This window comes from Triturus cristatus, chromosome 11, assembly GCF_964204655.1.
Source record: "Triturus cristatus chromosome 11, aTriCri1.1, whole genome shotgun sequence".
Lineage (NCBI taxonomy): Eukaryota > Metazoa > Chordata > Amphibia > Caudata > Salamandridae > Triturus > Triturus cristatus.
The window spans coordinates 410916795-410943720 of NC_140594.1; the positions used below are offsets into that span (position 1 = coordinate 410916795).

Here is a 26926-nt window from a genome sequence, read left to right on the forward strand (position 1 = left end):
GAATTGAAGAGGGAAGGCTGCTCAGGCAACCGCAAAAAAGCAGAGAGATATCCCTTTAGAGTGACCAGAGCAGAATCCTGCTGGGCAAGCGAAAGAATAAAAAGTAGAAATTGAGAAGGGGCAGAAAGGGGATCAATTTTTCTTTGTTTGGCCAAGAGAGCCTTTACTTCCAGGTTGAGAAGAAAGATTATCCTCAGTCAGCCTGTCGCAAGTTGGCGGCATGGGGGAGGGGTAGCTACGAAGGGGGGGGGGAGAAGCCCCTTTGGACGATGTACAAAACTCACCGTTCCGATGTTATGGACTGCCAGTGGGGGGAGGTGATGGCGAATCCTGCCTCCCACTGGGTGCTCATGATGGTAAGAGGGCGAATTAGGAACATTTTAAGGCTGCAGCTGCTGGAGAGGTGGTAGACTGACCAGATCTCTGGCTGCCCAACCCACGGGGTCTGTGGGTACAATGTCCGTGCCCACGCAGAGACTAGGAATCTTGTTTTCCACAGTGGCTGGGGGAGTACAGAAGCAGTTGGAAAGCCCTTCTGAAGCTACAAAAGGACCGAAAGGCAGATTGGGGGTGGCGAGGGGCTGAGGAAAGGCCCAAAGACCTGGCCGTAGCCCTGCTTTCCTTAAAGCGCTTCAGCGCTGAATTCACCTAGTCTCTGAAAAGAAGGGAACCATCAAAGGGCATGTCCTTGAGGGATGCTTGGACAGCCCCAGAAAAGTCAGTTGTCCTCAACCAGGAGTGGAATCGCAAACCCACTGTTGATAAAACCGCTCTGCCCAATGAGTCTGTCACGTTTAGTCCACATCTTTGTAGTGTACCAAAACAAGGTATACTCTGTAGATTCCAGACGACCATTATTGGCTTACAGGGCTTAAATTAATAATCCCAAATGCACTCTATTGTGGTAGTGGGTGAGCAGTTTAGGCTAATCAGAGGGTAGCATTAAGCATTTGTTGAACACACAGTCGACAAATGAGACACGCACTCGAGAAGAAAGTTAGAGACCAGGTTAGAAAAATAAAAGGTCATTTTATATATTTTTTAAACACCAAGAACTTCGGAATTAAGTAAGTACTTTGAGTTATGAATTTTTACGCTTAAGCAAAAATATCACACAAATGCGTTTTTTACATGGTAATGCTTTCCTATGGAGAAAGACATACTGCATACAGGTATTTGCAATCGCATTTCGGTGTCACTTCCAGGACTTAAGGTGCCAAGGTCACAAGATCCACCAACAGTTTGAGTTTACCTGCCATGTAATGTCTAGGTGCTCAGGTGCTGGACGGGTTGGTAGCCTTGCGCGCTATACTAAAGGCAGGGGAAAGGGGAGGTGGCGGCGTAGCAGCTAGAATCCAGCTGTAGAGGGAGACTAGTTTGGGAGCTCCCAATGGGGGGGCTCAGTTAGTGAGGGCCGTCGGGGCCAGAGGGCACAGTCTGTGCTCGTGGACTAAGGCCAGGGAGCTCAGGTGCAGAGGGTTTTGGTCGGCTGTCCCAGAGAGTCGTAGGCATTCTCAAGTCAGATGTGCAGAGGGGGACAAGACAAGACAGCTGGGCCACTCTCGGTGCTTGCCTCTGCGATGTGGATGTCCCTCGTCGTTTTTTGTGGTGCTGGAGTACGGACTGAACTTCAAACAAGCTTTGGTTGCTGCAAGGCGTCTGTTATGCCGGATATTGGTGCGGGGTGGCTCCTGGGGATCCTAGCGTCTCGAAACTAGGCGAATAGACGGATCTGACCTCTTGGAGCACTGTGACCTCCTCCTTGGTGGCTGCTACCTTAGTTGACCTTGTGGCCAGCACTTCAGTGAATCGGATGTTGTGGTTGGTACGTGCAGGTTAGTGGCGCCTCCACTTCAAGGGAGATGCTGACGGCTTGGCGCAGTGCTGGTGGTCCTCCAAGGCTTTTGGAGGATGCACAGCTGCAGGACAAGTTGGGTTGTCGCTACTGATGGTACAGAAGCAGTCAGGCAGGGTTTGACGAGCAAAGTCAATCGATAATCCACAGTTTGCTTCTTCAGCCCTTCTTTGTCCTCCTCCTTTAGTCAGGTGAATCAAGTTTCCTGGTGTCAGAGGGGAACCTGAATACTCAATTAATGGGCATTAAGAGGGGTGAAGGGTAGTAACGGTGATAAAGTGCCATCTTTCTTGCATGGTATAACCCCACTTTTTGCTGAATTGCTGATGTACTTTGTGAGAAAGTGGCTCTCTATATACTGTTCCCAAATAGGTACAGAGTGCACAGAGTCCACAGTCCCCAGAGGTTTGGCATAGGCTAAAGTTAGATATAACCTTACTCTAAAGTGGTAGCTTGGTCGAGCAGTAAGGCAGTATCAGAGGACAGTGTAAAGCATTTGTTGTACACAGTCAGCAAATGGTCTCACACACTCAAGAACTGAACTCTAGGTCAATGGTTTGTATAAAGAAATATGTGGTTGTTTTATTTTAGAACCAACAATAGATATCAAAATATACTTTCTCAGAATGAGATGCTTTAGTTAAATACTTTGCAATAGGCAATTGACTTTTGCAGATAATAGTTACAGTTTTGTTGCAATAGGCAACACAATTTCAAACACAATACATTGAGATCAATGCAATTGATCACTTTCAGGATTACTTTTCTAACTCCAGGACTGGATCCTAGATTCAGTCCTGGGACAGTTCTTGGAAAGAAGTGAGTAAATTAGTTTTAGTTACTCGGTTGATTTTATGTAAATATTTTAAAGTTTAGAAACTCCACACTTAGAAGAAATTTCAGAAGAAACCAGTCAATGTTACCCTATGGAACGGCTGTTGGGTAAGTACTCCACTCGCAGAGTTAAGGTTCTGGGCATAGACTCTGCGAAGGGGTCTCCCAGGGTCAGGTAAGTACAGTTGTTACACCCTCAGCGGCACAGGGGCAGCCGGGTGTAGGGTGAGTTAGGCCCAATGTTATCCTATGGGAGGCAGGGGGGCCTTGGTTGGTGGCTGCTGCTGACTAGCAGGCCATGCAGCTGTGGGAGCTGAGCTCCTGGTCACTTGCTCAGGGCAAATGGGGAAGTAGGTAGGAGTAGAAGTTGCACTGCCAAGGCCACTCGAGCGGCTGGGTGCAGGGTGCTTTTGAGCCTTCGGGCGCTCAATGGATTTCAATGGGAAAGCTCAAGGACAAATAAAGGCTGCAAGCTTGGGGACGAAGATTCTTCAGGTGCCACCACCACTTCGATAGGCAAGTTGGGTAGTTGGAGGATAGGTAGGTACCCAGGAGTCTGGCACAGGGGGGCTGCAGGGGTGCCTTTTGAGGTCGGGAAATCTTACCCTCTGTTGATCGCGGTTGGGGGGGTCCCTGGTTCTGAGGCTGCAGGCGTCGTCAGAAGCGTCGAGGTGGGTCCTTGGGTGCCGGATTCGGGGTCACAGTCGCCGGGGGGACGTCCTCGGGGTCTTTGTCCACTCCGGCACAGGCCAGGCTTGGCGGGTGCAGAGTGTGCAGGGTTCGCGGTTCCGGGCTGATGCCAGGGGTTAGAAACTTGCTTTGAGCAGAGCCACTGCTCATGGGAGTCCCAGGTGCTCAGTCACAAGGTAGCCAGGTCCTCCGGGGTTTGTGAGGTTGCTGGCCGCAGGAAGAACCGTGATTTAGCAGGAGCAGGTTCGAGGGTCGACAGGCCGGTAGGGCTGGGGCCAAAGCAGTTGGTGTCTTCCTCTTAGCAGCTGCACGGTGTGAGAAAGTGGCTCTGTATATACTGTTCCTTAATAGGTACAGGGTGTACAGAGTCCACAGACCCCAAGGGTTTAACAGAGGTTAAAGTTAGATATAACCTTACTCTCCAAAGTGGTAGCCTGGACGAGCAGTAAGGCAGTATCAGAGGACAGTGTAAAGCATTTGTTGTACACACTCAGTCAGCAAATGGTTCCACACACTCAATAACTGAACTCTAGGCCAATGGTTTATATATAAAAAATATATGCTTGTTTTATTTTAGAACCAACACTTGGAATTAAAATATACTTTCTCGACAGGAGATGTTTCATAAAAATACTTTTCTATATGCAATAGGCTTTAGTAAAAAGTTACAAGTAGTTGCAGTAGGCAATTCTATTTCTAATCACAACAATACATTGAGCTCAATGATAAATTCAAGTTATTTGCAACAGATTACCTTTGAGGTTACTTTTGTAATTCCAGGCCTGGATCCTAGATTCAGTCCTGGGTCAGTTCTCAGAATCAAGTGATGAAAGTCGACTTAAATACTGTAATGATTTTTAACTAATATTTAGCTATTTTCAAAGATGACACTTAGAAAATATTTCAGAGAAAACAACCAATGATTCCCTATGGAAGAAAATGCAGGTTACAGGTACGGTACGTTCGTTACTTTTGTAATCCAGTACTGGGTGCCTAGACTCAGTACTGGGACCTTTATCCAAAACAGGTAGTGAATTACGTTTTCAGATATTATACGATTTTTGAAGAATATTTAAAGATTGCAGAAATCGACACTTAGAAGAAATTTCACAGAAAAACAGACAATGGTTTCCTATGGAAGAAAATTGGGTTAAGGGTAAGTACAGTTGTAGAGACCAAGATCCAGCACTGGGAGTTCACCTAGGAACAGGTGAGTAAATTCGTTTTTGCCACTTGGCTGATTTTTGGTGAATATTTGAAGGTTTGAAAAGTCCACACTTGGAAGAAATTTCAAGAAAAAGTCAGTCAATGTTACCCTATGAGGAAAATAGAGATTGCGGTTCAGGGGTAAGTACTAAACTGGCAGAGTTGAGGTTCTGGGCCCAGACTCAGGGGTCTCCCAGGGTCAGGTAGGTACAGTTGGTTCACCCTCAGCGGCTCTAGGGCGGCCGGGTGCAGAGAGAGTTAGGCCCAATGTTATCCTATGAGGGATAGGGGGGCCTTGTTTGGTGGCTGCTGACTGGCAAGCCACGCGGCAGTGGGAGCTGGGCTCCTAGTCACTTACTCAGGGCAAGTGAAGAAGTAGGAAGGAATAGAGTTTTCACTGCCAGGGCCACTCGGGCGGCTGGGTGCAGAGTGCTTTTGAGCCGTCGGGCGCTCAATGGAAGCCAATGGGAAATCTCTGGTTAGGAAAAAGACTGCAAGCTCGGGGACGAGGACTCTTCAGGTGCCACCACCACTTCGAGAGGTAAGTTGGGTAGTTGGAGGATAGGTAGGTACCCCGGGATGGGACCCAGAGGGCCGTGGGGCGCCGGGGTGCTTTTTGGTGTCGGAAAATCTTACCCTCTGTTGATCTCTGTGGCACACTATTCTGAGGCTGCAGGCTTCGTCAGGATTGTCGAGGGGGGTCCTTGGGTGCCGGACTCTGGGTTTAGTTCACTCCGGCACGGGCCAGGCTTGGCTGGTGCAGAGTGGGCTGGGATCGCGGTTCCGGGCTGCTGCCAGGGGTGAAAGGTAGTTTCTGAGTAGAGTCTCTACTCATGGGAGTTACAGGGAATCAGAGTTCAAAGGTAGCCAGGTCCTCCGGGGTTTCTGAGGCTGCTGGCCACAAGAGATGCCGGGATTGGAGCAGGAGCAGGTTCGAGGTCGACAGGCCGGTAGGGCTGGGGCCAAAGCAGTTGGTGTCTCCCTCTCCTTCGCAGCTGCAGGGCAGGTCTTCTTTTCTTCTTGTAATTTCGGAATCTGGAATCTGGGGAAGGAAGGTTCAGGGTGCCCCTAAATACTAGATTTAGGGGCGTTACAGGTAGGTGAAGGGCAGGGACCAATGGGTCCCTGTCCTAGGGTGGGTTCACCCCCTATCCTGCCTCTCTCCTGTGGGAGGGGGGCAGTAGCCTAATGCTGACTGGGTAGGGCTTCCCATCTTCAAGATGGCGAGAGCCCGGGGATGTGCTTCACCTCGCCTCCCCCACCTGAGGGGTGGGGTTGGCAGGCTGGCACATTCCTTGTCCTTATTTGGGATTTCCGGCCAAGCTTCCCGCCAGAGTGGGGGGTTGCAGTGGCCTGGGGAAACTCACAGAGGCAGCATGCCTTTGAAGCTTCCCCCTGCCCATCCTGGGGGAGGAGATTTAGCACCTCGCCCAGGATGTGCATTGTTGCAGGCCCAGGAGAGCAGGGGCTCTCCTACCCAGGGGTCCAGCAACATGTCTGGTGTGTGGCAGCCTAGGCAGCCTCAGCACAGACGTGGATTGTAGGTTAGGTTTAAGGGGGCATCTCTAAGATGCCCTCTGGGGTGCTTGGCACATTAAATCTCACACTGGCATCAGTGTGGGTTTAATGTGCTGAGAAGTTTGATACCAAACTTCTCAGTCTTCAGGGCTGCCTTTATGGTGCTGTGGAGTTTGTGTTTGACAAGCTCCCAGCACCATGTATTCTTAAAGGGCAGCACTGCACTTACAGAGCCCAGGAATGGACCTGGGTACTGTAGGGGCACAGGGCTCCTGCTCCTGTGCCCACACCATTGGCATAGGGCACCTAGCTAGAGGGGTGGCTGATGTATGCCATGGCAGTGTAGGTGTGGGCATGGCACACAGGGATGTGTGCCATGTCGACTCTCTGTTTTGTCTTGTACCCAGACACTCAGCCTGCAAGAGCAGTGTGTGTGTGTTAGGGTACAGGGCCTGTAAGGGTGGCACAATAAGTGCTGCAGCCCTTAGAGGCCTTCCCTGGTCACAAGGCCCTGGGTACCTAGGGTACCATTTACCAGGTCTGACATGTGGCCAGGGTTTGCCAATTTGGGTTTTGTCTGTTAGGCAGTCTTTAGGGAAGGAACACAGGCCCTGGGCACCTGATTGGCAGGAACCCAGGGCACAACAAGGAAAAGTGCATCAGCTATTAGGCAAAAAAAAGGGGGGGGGATACTGCAACAAAAACCCACTTTCCTACACACGGCAGGTCTTCTTTCTTCTGGTTCTTCTTTGCTAGTTTAGAATCTGGAATCTGAGGAAGGAAGGTTCAGGGTGCCCTTAAATACTAAATTTATAGGCGTTACAGGTAGGGAGAGGGCAGGGACCACCGGGTCCCTGACCTGGGGTGGGTACACCCCCTATCCTGCCACTCTCCTTTGGGAGGTGGGCAGTGGCCTAGTCCTGATTGGGTAGGGCTCCCCATCTTCATGATGGCGAGAGCCCGGAGATGTGCTTCACCTCGCCTCCCCCACCTGAGGGGTGGGTTTGGCAGGGCTGGCACATCCCCTGTCCTTACTGGGTGTTTCTGGCCAGTCTTCCCGCCAGAGTGGGGGTCAGAACCGGTGGGGGCCAGTTGCTGAGTACAGCAAGTGACCTGGAGAAGCTCACAAAGGCGGCATGCCTTTGAAGCTTCCTCTTGCCCATCCTGGGGGAGGAGACCTAGCACCTCGCCCAGGATGTGCATTGTTGCAGGCCCAGGAGAGCGGGGCTCTGCACCCAGGGGTCCAGCAACTTGTCTGCTGTGTGGCAGCCTAGGCAGCCTCTCAGAGAAGACGTGGATTGTAGGTTAGGTTTCAGGGGGCATCTCTAAGATGCCCTCTGTAGTGCTTTGTATATTAAAGCTGCCCATATGGAAAATGCTACTTACCAGTATGCATCTGTTCTTGGCATGTAGAGTTGTACACTATGCATAGATCGCCATATGGTGTTGGGCTAGGATGCTTGCACGTTGTTGTCGTCTTGGAAGAGTCTTTTGTAGTCACGAGATAGGTGACTGCTCCCTTGGACGATGGTGCGCATGGGAATCAACTCCATCCTCAGATTGTTTTTCGCCATAATGGTAAATGATGGAGTCAGTAAGAAGTAAGATGTCCATGTGAATGTATCTAAAATAACACTGGAACAGACACAGGCTCCGGGGAGGCGGGTGGGCGTGTACAACTCTGCAGCTCTGCATGCCAAGAACAGATGCATACTGGTAAGTAGCATTTTCCGTTCGAGGCATACGAGCTGCAGATTGTACACTATGCATAGACTGTAAAGCAGTGTTTCCCCTAGCGGTGGTCACCTGTATCTGTTGCAGTAGTTTGAAAAAGTGTTTTAAGAACAGCCTGGCCTACAGAAGCTTGTTGCTTAGCCTGCACGTCAACACAATAGTGTTTGGTGAAGGTGTGTGGTGTAGACCATGTTGCTGCTTTGCAGATCTCATCTAAGGGAATGTTCCCTAAGAATGCCATGAAAGCGTGTTAATGCGCTCTAGGGGGATTTGTCAATGTGCGTTTAGCCTTTTGATAGCATATTTGAATGCATTTTACTAACCACCTCGCGATCCCAGCTTTGGAGATGGGGTTAACTTTATGAGGTGGGGAGAAGGCTACAAACAATTGTTTTGTCTTTCTAAAGAGCTTAGTTCCGTCAATGTAATAAAGTAGGGCTCTTTTGACGTCTAGTGTGTTAAGAGCTCTCTCTGCCACAGAGTCTGGGTTTTGGATAAAAGAACGGTAACTCAACTGACTGGTTAAGATGAAAAGTGGAGATTACTTTGGGAAGGAATTTTGGATTTGTTCTGAGAACCACTTTATTACGATGTATTTGTAAGAATGGTTCTTGTATGGTTAAAGCCTGGATCTCACTTACCCTTCTGAGAGAGGTAATTGCGACAAGGAAAGCTACTTTCTATGTGAGGAACTGCAGTTCACATTTATGTAGAGGTTCAAATGGGAGACCCATGAGCCTGGTAAGAACAATGTTTAAATTCCACACCGGAGAGGGTGGCAGTCTGGGAGGAATTATTCTTTTAAGGCCCTCCATAAAGGTTTTAATTGCAGGTACTCTAAATAGTGACAAGTGTGGTCTGTTTTGTAACTAAGCAGCAAGTGCTGCTAGATGTAATCGTATGGATGAATATGCTAGATTACATCTATGTAAGTGTAGCAAATAGCAAATGATGTCTTGGATTGAATCATCCAGCGGATCAATCTTATTGTTATTGCAGTAGATGAAAAATCTTTTCCATTTTGCTGCATAGCAAGCTCTAGTAGAAGGGCGTCTGGCTTCTTTAATGATGTTCATACAGTCCGGCGGAAGGTTAAGGTAACCGAACTCTCGGACTTCAGGAGCCAGTTCGCTAGATTCAATGGACCTGGATTGTGGTGCCTTATCTCTCCATGGTTCTGCGTTAGCAACGTTGGGGAGAGGCGTAGTTTTTGGTGTGGAACTACTGAGAGTTCCAGTAGTGTTGTGAACCAAGGTTGCCGTGCCCATGTGGGAGCCACCAGGATCATATTGAGAGACTGTTGTCTGAGCTTGCGTACTACTAGGGGAATCAATGAGAGTGGCGGAAAAGCATACGCCAATCTGCCGGACCAGTTCATCCATATCGCATTGCCTTTCGACAACGCGTGTGGAAACCTGGCGGCGAAGGTTGGGCATTTTGAATTTGCGTGAGTGGCGAACAGATCTAGGTCTGGTTGACCCCACATTTGGAAAAATGGTTGAAGAACTTGGGGATGAAGTTCCCATTCGTGTATCTGCTAGGTTTCTGTCGACTTAGCATATCCGCAATTTGATTGTGAACTCCTGGAAGATGTTCTGCCAGAATGTATATGTTTTGTGGAATGGCCCGTCTCTAAATGGTTTGTGTGAGCTGGGACAGTTGCAAAGAATGTGTGCCTCCTTGTTTCTGTATGTAATACATGGCTGTCATGCTGACTGTCCGGACTAGGAAAGTCTTGTGCTGTAGATGTACTTGGAATGATTTTAGTGCTAGAAATCATGCCAGTAATTCTAGGTGATTGATGTGGAGCACTTTCTGCTGCGTGGCCCATTTGCCTTGAATCGTGTGGTTTAGGAGATGAGCTCCCCAGCCGGTGAGTGATGCATCTGCTGTTAGCACTATCTGTGGAACCGGCTCGAGGAACAGCCGCCCTTTGGAAAGGTTTTGTGTGTTCCACCACTGCAGAGAGCGATGTGTGCGGCTGTCCACCAACACCAGATCTGTAAGTTAACCTTGGGCCTGGTTCCACTGACGTGCTAGGCATTCCTGTAAGGAGCGCATCTGAAGTCTTGCATGAGGTACGATAAAGATGCAAGAGGTCAGCATCCCTATGAGTTGCATTAATACCCTTGCTGGGAGGGAATGCTGTGGTTGAAATCTGGAAATTAGTGTTTGCATACTGGCTATCCTGGCTGGACTGGGATATGCTAGAGCTCTGGAGGGGTCTAATGTGGCCCCTAGATACTGATGTATGTGGGAGGACTGAAGATTTGACTTGGGGTAGTTTACTGTGAATCCCAAGTCGTGTAGCAGCTGGATGATTTGAGGAGTGTGAAGAACACACTGGTTGAATGACTTGGCTTTTATTAGCCAGTCGTCGAGATATGGAAAGACATGGATTTGTTGTCTTCTCAAGCGTGCTGCTACCACTGCAAGGCACTTTGTGAACACTCTGGGTGCGGTGGTCAACCCAAATGGAAGGACTTTGAACTGATAGTGTTGCACGTCCACTATGAACCTTAGATACTTCCTGTAAGCAGGGTGTATGGGAATGTGGAAGTAGGCGTCCTTGAGATCTAGGGTGGCAAGGAAGTCGCCTTGTTGAAGTAGTGGGAGGACCTGTTGGAGTGACAATATGAAAATGATCTGATTGGATATAGAGATTGAGGGGTCTGAGGTCAAGTATTGGCCGTAGGGTCCCGTCCTTTTTGGGGGTTAGGGAATACGGCGAGTAAACCCCTGTTCCTTGATACTGTAAGAGAACTTGTTCCAATGCCTGCTTTTGAAGCAGTGCAAGAACCTCTTGTTTTAAGAGCATGAGGTGTTCCATGGACATTGGACGCTGTTTGGGTGGTATGGTGAGTAGGGTTTCACTAAGTTCAAGGCAGTAACCATACTGGATAATTTGTCTTACCCACTTGTCTGTTGTGATGGAATCCCAGACAAGTAGGAACTGTGAGTCTCCCTCCGACTGGGGTGGAATGGCCTGGAGGGAGCAGAGGGAAGTGACTGTTTATTAGTGGGGGAGGCGCGAGTGTTGTTACCTCGGCCTCTCCCTTTGTTGTTATTTCCCCTGTATCCGCCTCTAAAATATCCTCTGTTGGGGGATGTTTGCGAGGTGTTTTTGTAGGAAGAGGAGGCGGTGTCTGTTGCAATGTTTTTGGATACTCCTAAATAAAAGGAGCGACGAAAGGAACCACGTGTGGCTGGAGACTGTAATGCTCCCATAGATTTAGCAGTCTCAGTTTCCTTTTTCTTCTTCTCTAGAGTGGTATCTACAGCCGGTCCAAAAAGTTGTTCCTGATTGAACGGCTGGTTGAGGATAGTTGTTTGTACCTCTTGTTTAAATCCTGAGATGCGTAACTAGGCATGTCGTCTGAGTAGCACACTAGTGTTAATGGACCTAGAGGCTGTGTCAGCTGCATCAAGGGCACACTTGATTGATGCGTTGGTTATTAATTTGCCATCTTGAATTAAATCATTTGCCTGGGTTTTGTATTGATCAGGTAATGTTGTAATAGGGTTTCTAGTTTGTCATAGTGAGTCCTATCGTATCTAGCAAGCAATGCTTGGGTGTTGGCTATGCGCCAGTGATTAGCTGCTTGGGCAGCAACTCTTTTGCTAGAAGCATCTAGCAACTTAGATTCCTTATCCGGAGGAGGCGCGTCACCTGAGGTTTGTGAGTTGGCACGTTTCCTAGCGTTAGTTACCACTAGTGAGTCTAAGGGTGGCTGCCCTTTGATGTAGGTGGGATCAATGGTGGCAGGTTTATATGTTTTGTCAATCCTGGGATTGAGAGTTCTAGCTCTCACAGGGTCTTTGAATATGTCTGGGGCATGTTTAATGACCCCTTTTAGCACTGGCAGGATTTGGACAGTCTGCTGTGACTATTCGAAGGTGTCTAGGAGGAAGTCCTCGTCTGCAGGGTCAGAATGCATCTGAACACCATGGTAGAGAGCAGCTCTATTTACAAGCTGACCAAAGCCAATATTGTCATCTGGGGGAAGATGGCTTTGTGGGAGATGTTTGGGGATCAGGGAGGTCTGGGGGCTCTATTGGGTCATCATAATCATCCCAATCATCCTGTGGTACGTCCGTGTCGTCATCAGGGTCAGTGTAAGGGTCATTGTTGCCTCCTCCACCCCCTAAATCATCATCGTCATCCTGCGGTGGTGGTGAATGTGGGGTAAGTCTTGGAGGCTGTGGAGGAGAGACAGGCTCAGGAGGAGAGACAGGCTCAGGAGGAGAGACAGGCGAAGAGGATCTTCTAGGTGAATTGGCACAGTCTTTTTTCTTTACAGGCACTGTAGGCATGTCTGGTGTGTCCAGCTTCCTCTTTGTGTGGAACAGCAGCCACATGTCCTGTTTTGGGGCCTATATGGAGTTTTTTCTGCTTTGGATCGACAAGATCCGGTCGAAAAAGTTCTTCCTCCTCAATAACTGCTTTCGTCGCCGGCTTCTTTGGGTCCGAGCGGGGTTTGGATTTCTGTTCCGAGGCCTTAGGAATTGGTTTGGAGTCCTTTGGCTTGGCTATGGATCCAGAAATCTTTTTCGGTTCCGAAGGCATTGGTTTCGGATCCAATGGCTTTCCTTTCGGCGTTGAGGTAGTCAGTGCCAACTTCTTTTTGGTAGTAGGTTGCTTTCCCGCTTCGGTGCAGAAGGAGCCTGCGGGACACTGAGATGCGGTTTCTCAGTCCGGAGCTACCGGAAGGCTTGTCCTTTATCTTCGGAGGTGGGTCCACTGGTCCCGGAGCTGTCCGAAGCGCCATGATGTGTCGTCGGGCCCGGCGATCACAGATGGTCTTCGATCGAAAAGAGGCAGGCCTGGCAATTGTTCTGGTCGTGCTCGGGCGAGAGACACAGGTTACAGACCTTGTGATGGTCACTGTGTGGGAATTTCGCTCCACACTGGGGGCATTTTTTGAAGTGAGTCCTTTCCATGAGCTGTAGGCCCGAACGGAGTCGATAGGCCCAGCTGCCCGCATCGAGGACTGGAAACGAGTAGTTCAGATGTGCGTCGAAGATCACGCGATCGAAACAATACCGTCGGTCGAGTTGTAGATAGTTTGCGCGTCGAAAAGGTTTGGAGAAGAAGGTTCCGAACCGGAGCGCAAAAGTTACATCCGAACCAAATGGCGGAAAAAAACAATCTGACGATGGAGTTGATGTCCATGCGCACTATCGTCAAAGGGAGGAGTCACCCATCTTGTGACTACAAAAGACTCTTCCAAGACAACAACAACAACGTGCAAGCATCCGAGCCCAACACCAGATGGCGATCTATGCATAGTGTACAATCTGCAGCTCATATGCCTCGAACATGAAGTTTCGAAGTAGAATGGAGTATCATTTGTGTATTTATGTTTGGAGACCTCTCTATCCCAGAAAATCTTTACACAGGGCATTCATGTAAATGTAAAGAGTACAGATGTCAGAATAGAGTCTTTATCCTAAAACCACCATGTGCCCCTTTAAAGTTCAGATCTTAGGAATTATTCCACTGGAACACTATTCTTAGTGAAGATTGGAGGAAAATCTTCTTGCACCAAACTCAAATTGAAGGTTTATCTTCGCTCTCTCAAGGACCTTATTATATAATGCACTGGTAGGGAGGGATTGCTTTATAAAGCCAGTAATAGGGGAAACAGTCAGCTTCACCCTAGATGAAAACTGACTGCAATTTGCTCATTCCAGCCTGGGAAAGCACCAGGGATGGATAGAATACTTGGAGATTTATATTGCTCCGAGCCCAACATATGGGACACGTTGCTCCACTTAGTATTTAATGCTATTACGAGGGGAGATATCCCCGAGACCTTGAAGGGTGCAGAAATAATACCCATATTTAAGAAAGGGGACAAAGGGGATCTCTCAAATTATAGGCCTACTACCCTTATAGATGTCACACAAAGTTTTTAGTAAAATGGTTCGGTCACATCTTCACTGTTGGATAGAGGAAAATAGTATACTCTGCCATCTGCAGGCAGGGTTTAGGGCTTTCACAAGTACTCTGGACCAGGTGTTCCGCTTCTTTACGCTCATCTGGAAGGAAGTTACGATCAAGAGAGGACACCTGTATGTTGTATTTGTTGATCTTAAATCAGCATTTGACTCCATAAATTGTACCAAGCTATGGGCTGCCCTTAGGGTTCTTAGGCTACCTAGTGGCCTGCTTCAACGTTTGGTCCGACTGCATCAAGGTAATTATGCTAGAGTTCAGGTAGAACCCCGATGGTGGTTTAACTAACCCTATAATTGTCTCAAAAGGGGTGCGGCAGGGCTGTGTTTTAGGCCCAACTCTATTCACCCAGTATATGAATGGGTTTATTAATGAATTATAGGATTGTGGAAGTGACCCACCTAAACTAGCGGGCAAATTAATTCCCCATCGTATTTGCGGATGACACGCTGCTCATTTCAAAAACCCCAATGGGCATCCAGAATATATTAAAATGGTTTGCTACAGCATGTGAGGTTCGGGACCTTGAAATCAACTGTTCTAAAACAGAGTTCATGGTTTTTAAACCTTACAAATCTTCTAAGGGGAAACTGAGGATGGGCTCAAATTTTTTAGACCAGGTCCAATTTTTTTTTTATTATTTGGGAGTTCGAATCACTGATAACTTGGCATGGACACCTCAGATTCAAAAGAGCACCCTCACACTCCAGCATGTGGACAGTGCAATAGTTATTGAGAATCGAACTATGAGCTTTCTGCCCAATTTCTCCCGCAATAGAAATACTATTGCCCAAAATGGCCCAACTCGGGCCAGAGGGTTGGGCGCAGCCCTCTACGGTGCAGAGTTATCTGGATTGGAGCAACTGAATCAGTTAGAGGTTGCGGTAAACAGATTAAGATCAATTTTAAATCTACCAATGAACACCCCACTAATGCCAGTACTCCTTGATCTTGGCCTAAAGTCTATTATTCATACTGCTGTCCTAATGGTTCTTGTGTTTTGGGTGAGACTTTGGCCTATTAACACCCAGATCCTGGTTAAGGACGCAGTGAAACCCTTGAAAGACAGGCCGGGCGACTGGGCTGGTTTAGAAAGGTCAGACTTTTTTTTTTTTTGGGGTTGGGCACTCTGTGGGACAATCCAAAGCCCATGACTAAAAAAAACATTCCCCCAGCTCAAAAAAAGGTACTGAGACTATATAGAGTCCACATGCGCTGATACCAGGGCACTAGGCACTTTAACTATTAGATTTCTTAATTTTAAAAGTTGTTTTCAGGTTGATAATTATATGGATGAAGGTCAACCTCCTGAGGCACGAGCACTTTATATACAATTTAGGACAATAGCTTTTACTCTGAATGCTATGGAAAGTAGTTAAGGGAATGCTACTGTAACTCCACTATGCCCATTGTGCAGCTCTAACCCTGAAACCATAAAACATTTTATGTGCATCTGTCCCCATTATGCTCATATAAGAAAAAGGTGGATAATCCCAGCTTGTCGATTGTTATTTACGTGACCTGTAGATGCACCACGTGTGTTCAGATCTGATACAACAAGGTGGCTCGTGTTTACATTATCTAGACACTTGTTTTATGCTTGGTGGCACAGGTCTTAGACGCAAGTTAATCATTTGGGTATGTGCTTGAAATATGAAGAAAGGAATGACCGAATGTTCACATATGGGGAATATTGTAAATATTGATGCAAATGAACTGTCCTGGTGATTTTTTGGTGTGTTTCAAATGACCATTTTAGCAGTCTTACGAGGCTTCAAAGATTCTTACCCAGGCAAGCATTTTATATATTACTTTTTAACGATGTTCAGAATTATGAAGCTTTTAGGATGTAAATACTATTGTTCTTATTTCAAGGTCTTGAGATGTTTTTATAGGCAAATGATCATATTGATTGAATAAACTACTACTACCTATGTATATGATCTCAAACCTACATCTCCTCAATCTGGTCAGATCCTTTGTTCTAGGGGTCATTCTCTGTGCTGGTATGCTCCTGTATCTCTATGCTTGGATTTGTTAGACATGTTTTATGTATAACTGCTTACATCCCAATTTCCAAATGATTACTAGGACTATGGAAATCATGTACAAATAAATTAACCAAACTGAATAACGTTTATCATGGCACCGTGAACAGCAAGGAAAAACAAAATTAGGTCTCACGGACCTTAAGTATAGGAGAATAGGCTATCTGAGAAAGAGTGGGAGGGGACCACAGAGTGCTGTGAATTTAACATACCTCATACTCCAGTTGATTCACCACCCCCTGTGAGACAAGGGTTTCTGCATACTTCTGCAGCACTGTTTTCTGCTTCTTAATCTGTTTGTACATCAGAGGCTGGGTGAACATGGGCTCATCCATCTCATTGTGGCCCATCCGCCGGTAGCAGACCTAAAGATAAAAACATGAACTCACTTGTGGCCCAATTTCCAATCCTATTCCAACAATATCATCTGAGGAGGCAAGGTTCAAGCTTGTAGCTGAGTACACTAGCTCAGCAGCATCACTTACACAAGTCCACTAACCCAATACAATGCACAGAACCAGTAATAAGAGTTACATACTCAGCCCAACCTAAAAGTTACACAAACACTCAAATTTGACTAGTCAACCTCATTCAAGCACCCACTTCGTTTATGAACTACACCCAAGCAAATATTTAGCAGCAAAAAAAAAAAAAAAGCAATAAAAAGAAAACATTAAACACTCAAAAAAGGCCCGCTCCCTGGCAACCATCACGTTCCAAGATCCTAAATGTGAATAAAATGTTAAACCGAATATGGATGTTGTAAGTGATTCATGGAATTATGGGAGTCTTCAGCACTTAAAATGACACATAGTGCAGTTAAAAGACCCTTTTCTTTTGATCCCATGATTATCTCCTCCCATATCTCACCTGCCACTTGTTAATGATCTGATGTTAGTCATCTAGATCGGATGCGGCAGCAGCATTAACCTAATATCAACAATTATGGTAACTAACCTGTAGTACTGAGGCAGAGGGATTGAACTTCAAATGTTAGCTAAACGCAGACTAGACCCAAAACAAATTTCAGTGAGCGCACGTCCATAAGGTGAAGAACCGCCCTAAAGAACTTGCATTGCCTTCACAATCAGTCCTTTAATCGTTATTCTGGAACAGTGGTATCAATTAATCCGTCCTTGCACAATATGCAGGCGCAGCCATGCTATCAATTACAGCATCCCATGTAACATGTTTAATATCCATCTGCCCCCTACTCGCCTCCCTGGGAAACGAAATATATTTTCCCTTCAGTGCTATTTTCGTTTGAAAAGAACTTGAAGAGTCTCTTGGAAAATAGGTTTGAGCTTACAAAAAACACATTGTTCATTATCAGTCATAATTCTTAACTCAAATTTGAGCCCTTAACATGGTATTTTAAGCACTGGGTAATTTAAAAACCGTGCGTAACCCTATATAATAGTGACTAACTTAAAAACAGCTCTGCTTGGTTTCAACGCTCTAACTCAGGCCTTTTGAACCCCTCTTCCTCCTCTCACTGCCCAAGCATCTATTTAATTCCATAGGGAAATTAACTTTTAGCCAGTTATGTAGCCACTGAAGCACAATGCCCATGTCCTAACTTAAAATAAAACAACAAAAGGTTTCAAATTTTCAGGTCAACAGCATGTCTTTGGGAAGATTTGCTGCCCTATCCATGTACATGTTCTGGACAGCTAAATTGTTTTTCACCAGTGAGTTTGACGAACATGCAAGCTAACTGCAAGAGATTAGGGTCTGCTTTTTTCTTTTTTACCGACCTCAATGCGGCTACATAAAAGTTAGAGTGGCTGCTGCCCCTCAAACCAGATTATATGGTGTATGGCGGAGTTGGCAGCACAGTTCTAGTGCAGGGTCATAGGCCCATTTGCATGTACTATTGTAGGAAAGCTGCCCATCGGCTCTTCCCAGTACAGTGTTCAGTGACCGCAACTGCATTTTTCCAACTTCCTCATGTCTGAAACGAGGATAAAAGATATTGGATATTTTATGTGTGGCCTACGTTGCACAGGTGGACTAGTGATTGGTGGAGTCCATTTGGAACACAACTATGTATATGCTGCACATAATGGTGGCTTCCTTAGTGGTGAGCTGGTGATGTACATCTTTTGACATCTCTACCGGTACATACTCCATTCTGGTCTCCTTCATTTTAACTAGGTCTGGGCAAAATTTGATTACGCCAGAGTAATTGGAGTCTGTTGAGACAAAAAAGACCTTCGAATGGTAACAGACTTGCCCCCATGCCCCAACTGTACTGATGTCTCGACCCCCAATTCTGATTTGTGCTGTCGTAGGCAAACACGGATCATGCATGTGCGCCTGTCTCAAAGATTGCACTCTTATTGGACTGGGAGGAGCGCCCAAAGCGCTACCCTCATAGTGGTGAAAGGCTACTGACTTCACCAGGAGTTAAGAAGCCCGAGCGCAGTGGTGGCAACATATGTTATGATCAGTAGGAATGAACAGGCCCTTTGTACTTGTGTCACTCATTTAAAGGTCAGGTGGTGTGTGCTTAACTCACCCTTGGCCTATATCAGGTTGGTGAGTAGTGCTGTGCCACGCTTGTGTAGTGAACATGTGCTAGGCACCTGTAAATGGTAGAATACAGGAATAAGGCAGTACTGTGAAGTGTGTTTACGTTGTGTGCATTTGCTGGATGTATGTGTGCTGTGAATGGTACAATACATGCCAGACTGTGGATTCCATTTTGGAAGACCCAGGGCTGCATGGTGAAACATGACTTGAGGAGGTAGAGGACTCAACCCATCCAGTTAGATTTGTGCATTGCTGCAATCTTGTAAGTTCAGCGTGACACACTAGAAAGAGAGAAAGGCTTCCCAGCACACTTCTAAGGATGCTCTTTGATTTAGAGAGAGGTCACAATGAAAGGTCCTGGTCTCATCTCAGGAAGGAGTTTGGGCTGATAAGAAAATAAATAAGTAGGGCTGAGGCCCAGTGCTAAGCTTTTGCTGCACATATCACTGTGGCTGGCACCCAGGTGTGAACTCCTAGTCACTCCCATGGCTTTTGTTGTGGGAATGTCACCTTTGGAGACGCTCCTGCTGTGACAGACTGCTTTCTAGAGGAAGCAAGGGTAGAGGAGTGGGCACTTCAAAAGGAGCACACACAGCATAAAAACTCAGACTTAGACTCAATCACATTTGGTGTCTGGAAATGGACTGTAAGAAGGAGAGCTTGAGACCCCCAAGATGGTCAACTGCCAAGCAGCAAGTCAGGCTGTGCAAGGCAGAGAAGCTTTGCAAGACTTCTGACTGTGACCAGGACGAGGGCCAAGGCCTGCTAGTTTCCCAGCTGGGTGACATCCCATCCCTCAAGGAATCCAAGACTAAATGCCCTGGAGCACCAGTGCCTACCTGCTTGCCAGGGTGCCCTGTGAGGAAGAGGAGCGTGTTGGTGGGACCGAGGTCCAGTGGGGAATCCTGTTGAGTGGATTCCCTTTGCGAGGTGTGAGGAGATAACTGCTGAATCGATGGTCATTGCCCGTGTGCAGGGAAAGTCAGTGACTCATATGCTAGAGGAGGGCCACCGTGAAGTGAGCTGTGATCATCGTTGTGCCCATAACCAGAGATCCCATATACCAGGAGGGGCCGCTGTAAATAGACAGGCATACCGAGAGAGAGGTTACCCTTGTGTAATTGTCAGTCAGTGACCACAATCCATGGAGGGGCCACCATGAGAAAGTCAGCAGTGCCAATCAGGTCAGAGCCCATGTGCAGTGGAGGGACTGTGACCCCCATAAGGCAGAGATGGCCACCGGGACCAAGCAAAAAGTTTGACATGGTCACGATCGTCAGAAGATGAGACTACGTAGGGGAAGGCTACAGACTTGCACCGTGACTGAGGACCAGCTTTGAAACCACCGCACTACTCTCACCCCCACAACAAACACTCACCAAGGAAAGGACCAAAGAACTTACTCAGCTTGGAGAAGCCACGAAGAACCTCCAGACACTGTGGCTGCACAACCGCATGTGAGGCAGTTGAAGACTGCTAAGTGCAGCCCACTGGGCCATGTGCAGAGAACTTTCAGGAGACAAGTGCTAGAGCTCCAGCGGTTGTAGAGGGGGGGCGCTACTAGGGAAGATCGCGTATTTTGAGTTGCGAGTCTGTGTTTACTCCCTGTATTCAATCCCCCCTGCCCCCACCACCCAGAGAACCCTAGGACTACTCAACCAACGTTATTACTGAGAGTCCAGTGCTCTAGTACTACTTGGCCCTCTTGCTCAGGATCCATAGTAGGTTTAGCCCCAGGGCATCAGGAGAAAAAGGCCTCAACCACCACAGTTGAGCCCAGTAACCTCTGCTTGCCTCATGGCACTCTGTACAGGGTTTTGATGGAGTAATTTTGGTATTTGAGACGCAAAATTACCTAAAACGAAGCGATTACATAATTTAGTGTAATTTAAATAAAAAATGCCTACAGCAAGCGCACAGGAACGTAAGTGACTGCTGCTGGTTGTATTCGGTCTCATTTAGTGCTATTTTCTTAGAGCATAATGCATCCTCGGGTCCATTTTAGACGTAATTGTGCATTTTGTGCTCCAAAATTACACAAAATGCATGGTTACGTTCCTCGCGTAATCTTACAGAAATTTGCTGTAATTTCACATAATCACATGAGTTACACCCGCCCCTACTTGGACCCACTGTACCTAATGGGTTGGAAGGTTTCTATTACACTCATTTATCTCAATGTAGGTTTTCCAGACCTGGGAAAACATCCCTCCCCCATTTTGTGTGCTGTGGTCATCTCCCAAGACAAGACTGTAGGTAAGTGCCCCTTTTTGCCATAGTCACACCCACTTTTTGCCACTGGTACAGATATTTTTCGAATGATGTGCACTGGTTCATCCTTGTTAAACAGGCCCCAGTGCTTGTGCTCTTTCACTACAAGCAAGGTAACACGGTCTAATTGAACTACAACTGGCACACACTTTAGCACAATTGTAAGTCACTAGCAAATGGTACCCCTGGTCCCTAGGACATGGGTACTGAGGGTCCTTAAGGGCTGCCACCTTAAGGGACCCCCTTACAAATTGCATGCAAAGAGGAGAAGTCACTGAGATCTCGTAACTCGAAAGACTTCTTCAAAGAAAAACTTGCAATGTCTGAGCCCAACACTAGATGGCAGGAGTATGCTCAGCATGTGCATCTACATTCCGTTCTCCGCACGATCCTCATCTTAATCCACACCCTTAAGTTTTATTTTGATTGCTATGGTAGGCTTCGCAACGCTATATGGGGCGTCCACCAACACGTTAAACACGATCTAAGAATCTCTATGATGGATAGTCTTCCTATATCTTGTGACATTACAAGCTCTATTACGGGTCCTTATAACTATAATTACCGACCTTTGTTATATGACACGTGTGATTACGTATTTTAATATGGGACCAAGCTCATCATTCAGCGCACGCCTAACCCTAGTCAAGGACACCCTTTCCATAGCAGGATTGATTACATGTTCCACAATGGGAACGGATTCGACATTTAGCACTCTCACCACCTCCACTTGAAGGGGGCTAATATTAAATATTATATACTAATGTATGTTTTTTTGCCTCTTTTATTATTGTAGTTGGCTACCTTTTAATATATTGGGCTGACTCCCCTTCCTCCATGTTGCATAACCCGCTGCCGAATTAAGGTAAGACCAGCACATCACCTTTAGTGTACTTAATGTGTTGTTGCACATTCCAGCATGGATTACCACTTTAGATTGGGCTTATTTATGGTGCTAGCTTATGCGTACGATTCACCTACTACCAGTTTTTAACTTCATTCTAGGTTTTTAACCTTTAGTATATCCCCGTCCAGGACTTTTCCTGTTTGTGATGGGGCCCTCTTTATTTATTTCACCACAACCATTAACAATGGATCTCAGATATTTAATGCTGACATACTCCTTTTTGAAGTACTCGCCTTCTCTGAAGTATATTCCCTCATGTCGCTTCTCTTTGTCCTCCCCTCCCATCCCTTATGTCTCCCATTTGACTTAGGTGAAAGGCTGGGTGATGTCCCTATCCGGGATTCCCCTCTGACTATTACGTCCTCGGATTCTGGAGGCCCATTTTGTTTGACGTATTCTACGGGGATTCGTCACTACACACCATAGGTCCTGAAGAAGTGTCGCTCGACTTTGGAGCATCTATGACACAAAACATGTCAACCTGATATACACCACTTGCCACCTAGGTACCTAAAGCCCTGCAGGTGGCACCACTGTTTTTACTGAGACCCAGTTCTAATACTGAATAAAGAATTTCTACAGACCTGGAGCCTTTTTTAAAATCACTCACTCACGTTATTACACACACAGCACTGATTGCCCATATACACTCTACACATACGGCGTTTTACAGATCAAAAGAACTCCGCCAAAGTAGCCACCAGGCCCGTTGGACATTGCAGCGCCAGTCCGACGAGGAGCGCCCTATGATGAAGCATGACACCCCTAAAAAGGTGTGTGAGGGCATTATGATCTGAAATTCAGATCTCCCAGCGACAGATTTCCAGGCATGCAGTGATATCTTTCACGTTTATGCCATATAAGAGGAACTGGTTACCCTTTAATATCTTACATGTGCATCTACAGCCACACATGCCACACACATTTATTTTTCATGTATGTCTCATACATGAAGGCCAAATGACAAGAGTTATGAGACAGTGAATGGACTTTAGGTGGAGTATGTAAGAGGCTGTCTACCAACAGAGCACATGCCTCAGACAAGATATCAAAATCAGTCTCACGCACATTGTGTAGAGAAGGCATTAGCCACTTTCATAAAGTAAGCACGCTTTGCACATCACCAGTGGAGATCAATGCATTTAGCCTCTTGGAGGGAGCCTACTACAACCTCGGGTAACTAGTAAACTCTTTTAAGGGTTCCACATGCCATACGGGTGCTGTGACCTTGAAGAATACTGCCCTTTTGGTGACTACGGAAGCCATTGGCAATTCTCCAGATTTGGTTATTTTAGTTACTAAAGTGGCTGTGTGTCTGGTCAGTCAAGGTTTTTGTCCAGAATACCTCTGTTTAAAGATTACTGTGGATCTTCCTTCTCAATGACAGGAAATGAACTGAAGCTTGTGACTAAAAAAAATTCCAATGCAGGATCAGGACAATAACTGTGGTCCTTTACCTTCATCATGTTAAGTACATGGATCTAAAACAGATTTGTGTTTGCTGTTCATGGCTGGAGAGGTGAAGTGTATTTTTTGTTTTGATTGAGTGTGTGCTGCATTAAAAGGTAGTTTTAGTTTTTCTGAGCTAGTGATCTGCCTATCTAACATACAAGCAGGCTTCTACACAATTTTCTTTACCATCCATGAAAACCGCTTTACCTGGTTGATGGAGGTTTTCACCCATTAATTTTGTTTAATGTAGGTTTCTGTTGCCTGTGAGAAATTCACCTAACCCCTATGCAGGGGTGCACTCCCAGAATCAAAGAAGCAGAGCCGGGCCTCAACATAAAGCCAATACAAAGACACCTTGACCTGTCAGAATTGGTCTAACTGTGGATTCTGGGCTCAGAAGCCTGCAAAATCTGGCCATTAATGGAGATAGGGTGGTCCTTAAGGACTGAAAGAACACAAACATTAGAAAGGGACAGATCGTCTGGTTGACTCTGGCATCTAGCTTTGGCAAACAGAGGGGCACAAGTACTGGACTCCCTCAGCTAGTACTTGATTTATCATTTCCACTCCGTTCACTAGTGGGAAGGAATGCCCACACATTGAGGAAGAGCCAAGATTTTAACTGTTAAAGTAAGTCAAATATTTACATTTTGCTCAAAAAGAAAACTTTCAGAAAAAAGATCAAACATTACCTGCAAACATAAAAAGGGAACTGTGAAGAAGAAAATACAGAGGACAAGCAGGTAGATGAGGTTTCAAGCACAAGAAAGTTGCAGCATGCTTTACATGATCTTTTCTGAATCTGCATTAACTTAGGCTTATGACAAGTCACTATACTAAGTCTGAGCCTGTGCACTTATCTCCTATGCAGAGCAAGCACATTCAATCCATGACCTTCTAAATCAAATGGCGCACTCAACCAACTACAAACCTATTTCAGCTTACACTGAAACAACTCTACACACTTCGTAATTGTGCACTGCATCCATAGATTACACTCCTAAGTTTACCCGAAAAACCAAAACATACGCTCATGTTCTGAAAAAATGCAGCATAGCCATACATTAATCATATTGTACACCATAATATACATCTTTCTCTTCTGTAACAACATACGCCTGTCATCTTTATGTAAAGTGTAAAAATGCCTTAGAAGGAGCCAATGTCAGCACAATCATGGTAATAAAAATAAACTAAAATAGCTGAAGCCTATTTAAGGATGAAAAGTGTAGGATCAGGCATAGCAACGGGCCCACAACCAAAATAGATCAACCCGTAGTAAGACAGCAAGTGGAAAGTAAACAATACATAAGTGATATTGAACTAACATCTAAAGCCAGCATCTCCAACAAGTAGCTCTCCAGCTACTAGTAAGTAGCTCTCCTGTGCTCAGTCAAGCCTACTAAATTAGAAACATTTGCTTAGCTGACCCAATATATGTGTACCAAAATTAAAAGGTGTGTATTTGGGATGAAATTGTGTGTACTTTCAGAACTTAAAACTGATGTTTAGAGACAAATCGTTGGGATTGCCAAAATATAGTTAATAAGCTGATATTTGAGTGATAAATTACTAATGTTAAAACCTAGGTGCCAGAGAATTGCAGTTATGGCGGTCATGTATTACCCATGTAGAGGGAATGCAAGTTGATAAAGCCTTTTTTTTTTTACATTACTGACAGCAACTCTGCGTGAGATACTTAAGTGATACTGTGGGTAATCTTGCATGGAGTGTCCATTTATGTAATCTAGTCTGACATGATCACTATTAACTCACTTAATATTAGTAGCTCTGTATGATTTTCATTTAACATAAGTAGCTCCTATTACAGAAAAGTTTGGAAACACCTGATCTACAAGTATAGTATGTGGGATTTGAGCACTCTTCTTTAAGCCCAAATACAATTACAGAATAGCAGATGGTGCCGAAATAGCCTGCAGCAGCATACCAGATCAACAACTACATCCTTGTGAAAGGTATTTCTCCATTCTGCAGCCACATTGCACACATAAACCACTGCTTCCGGATCATCTGCGTTGACATGAAAAATAGGTGCATTCACTACGCGGGCAACATCAGTTGGGTAGGGAGAGGAGCGTGCCATGCGAGGGTCTGTAGTGAATCCAATCTGGAAAATAAAAGCGGTAAAAGATACAGCTGTAAAATACAGTAAATAAAGTACACAAATACACCGAGTACACATTTTATTAGACTGTTTTCTGGATGACAGATGTGTAGGAGACCAATAAAGATATTTTTCAATGCGAATGCTACATTTAAAAAAAATGTTTACCTTTAAGAACGATTTTACAGTTTGGTAAATTATCAATCAACATGCTGTGAGGATTATTTTACTTCCCCTGTAAGCATCTATTCGTAGCGTGTAGTGCTAAAGAGTCATAAGCTATTCATACTCATGCCATCTAGTGTTGGGCTCGGACCTTGCAAGTTGTTTTTCTCGAGAAAGCAGTATAAGCGTTGCTTGTCGATTCTCCTCCCCCTCGAGGCATTGTGCTTGTCGAAGTCTTTGTTCCTCAGAGAGTTTTGCTTTTGCCATGAGGGGAGTGAGGACAGTCTGCTTTGCAAGCGTTATTTTGTTAGACATGCTGCTTTGTAGGTATTATTTCACCATTTACTACCCGCTGGGGAGGCGGGATGATGCTTGTGAATCTGCAGCACTACACGCCACAAATAGATGCTTACAGGGTAAGTAACAGAATCCATTTATAGTATGCATTGGCTGCAGATACACATGCTATGGATAGACTGTAAAGCAGTATCCCTCCACGCTGCAGCTTTAGACACGAGATGGTGCAGTTGTTTGAAATAATGTTTGAATGACCGTTTGTCCAACTAGAGCTTGTTGTCTTGATTGAACATCCACACAATGTTTTATAACAGTGTGTGGGTTTATCCATGTTGCAACTTTGCAAATATCATGGAGGGGGATACTTCCTAAAAAAGCCACGGTTGCTCCATTTGTCCTTGTTGAATGAGCTCTTGGTGCATGTGGGAATGTTCTTTTTGCTTTTGCATAACATATTTGAATGCATTTAACAGTCCATCTTGCTATACCAGCTTTAGATATAGCATATCCTTTGATTAGTAAAGGAGACAAAGAGTTGGTTGGTTTTCCTGAAGGTTTTAGTACGTTCCACATAGTACGTAAGTGACCTTTTAACATCGAAGGTGTTTAACTACCGTTCTGCAACAGTTTGTGGTTTTGGTAAGATAACTGGCAGTTTCCAGATTTGATTTAAATTAAATGGTGAAATAACCTTGGGCAAAAAATTTGGGTTAGTACGTAAACGCACTCCGTCTGTGAAGACTTGGAAATAAGGCTATTCAATGGTGAGAGCATGTATTATACTGAACTTTGCTAATGATATTGTTGCTACCAGGAAAGCTACTTTCCAAGTTAAAAATTGTATCTGACAATTGTGTAGTGGCTCAAACAGTGGTCCCATACACCGTGCTAGTACAATGTTTTAAATTCCACGCGGATACCGATGGTGGATGACCCTTTTTAATCCCTCCATGAAGGCTTTGATTACAGGAATACGAAAAAGTGATTGGAGTTTTCTGTTTTGTAAATATGCCACAATAGCTGCTAAATGTAGTCTTATTGAGGTGTACGCTAATTGTGACTTTTGTAAATATAACAAAAATAACATTAGTTGCTGTTCTGTTGGAGAAGGGTTAATGTGTTGTGTAGCAAAAAAAATTACATAACGCTTCCATTTAGCTGCACAGCATGCTCTTGTTGTAGGTCTTCTTCCTTCTTTCAAGATGGTCATTCATTCTTTAAGTAGATTGAGGTATCCAAATTCCAAGACCTCGGGTGCCAGATTGCAAGCTTGAGCTGTTGAGAGTTGGGATGTCTCACCCTGCCAGTGCTGTGTATTAATAGATTTGGA

General features: G+C 45.6%; 1 protein-coding gene across 6 annotated transcripts in view; it reads right to left on the reverse strand.

The window, feature by feature from the left end:
* OGDH (oxoglutarate dehydrogenase) overlaps positions 1–26926 on the reverse strand; it is a 587498-nt gene that overhangs the window by 261013 nt on the left and 299559 nt on the right. For all 6 annotated transcript variants that reach the window (XM_085636081.1, XM_085636083.1, XM_085636078.1 and 3 more), the window contains 2 exons: positions 24958–25137; positions 16057–16209 (listed from right to left, as the gene is read on the reverse strand). In XM_085636081.1, coding sequence (XP_085492207.1) covers positions 16057–16209; positions 24958–25137 — 333 coding nt within the window. The remainder of the gene's footprint in view (positions 1–16056; positions 16210–24957; positions 25138–26926) is intronic.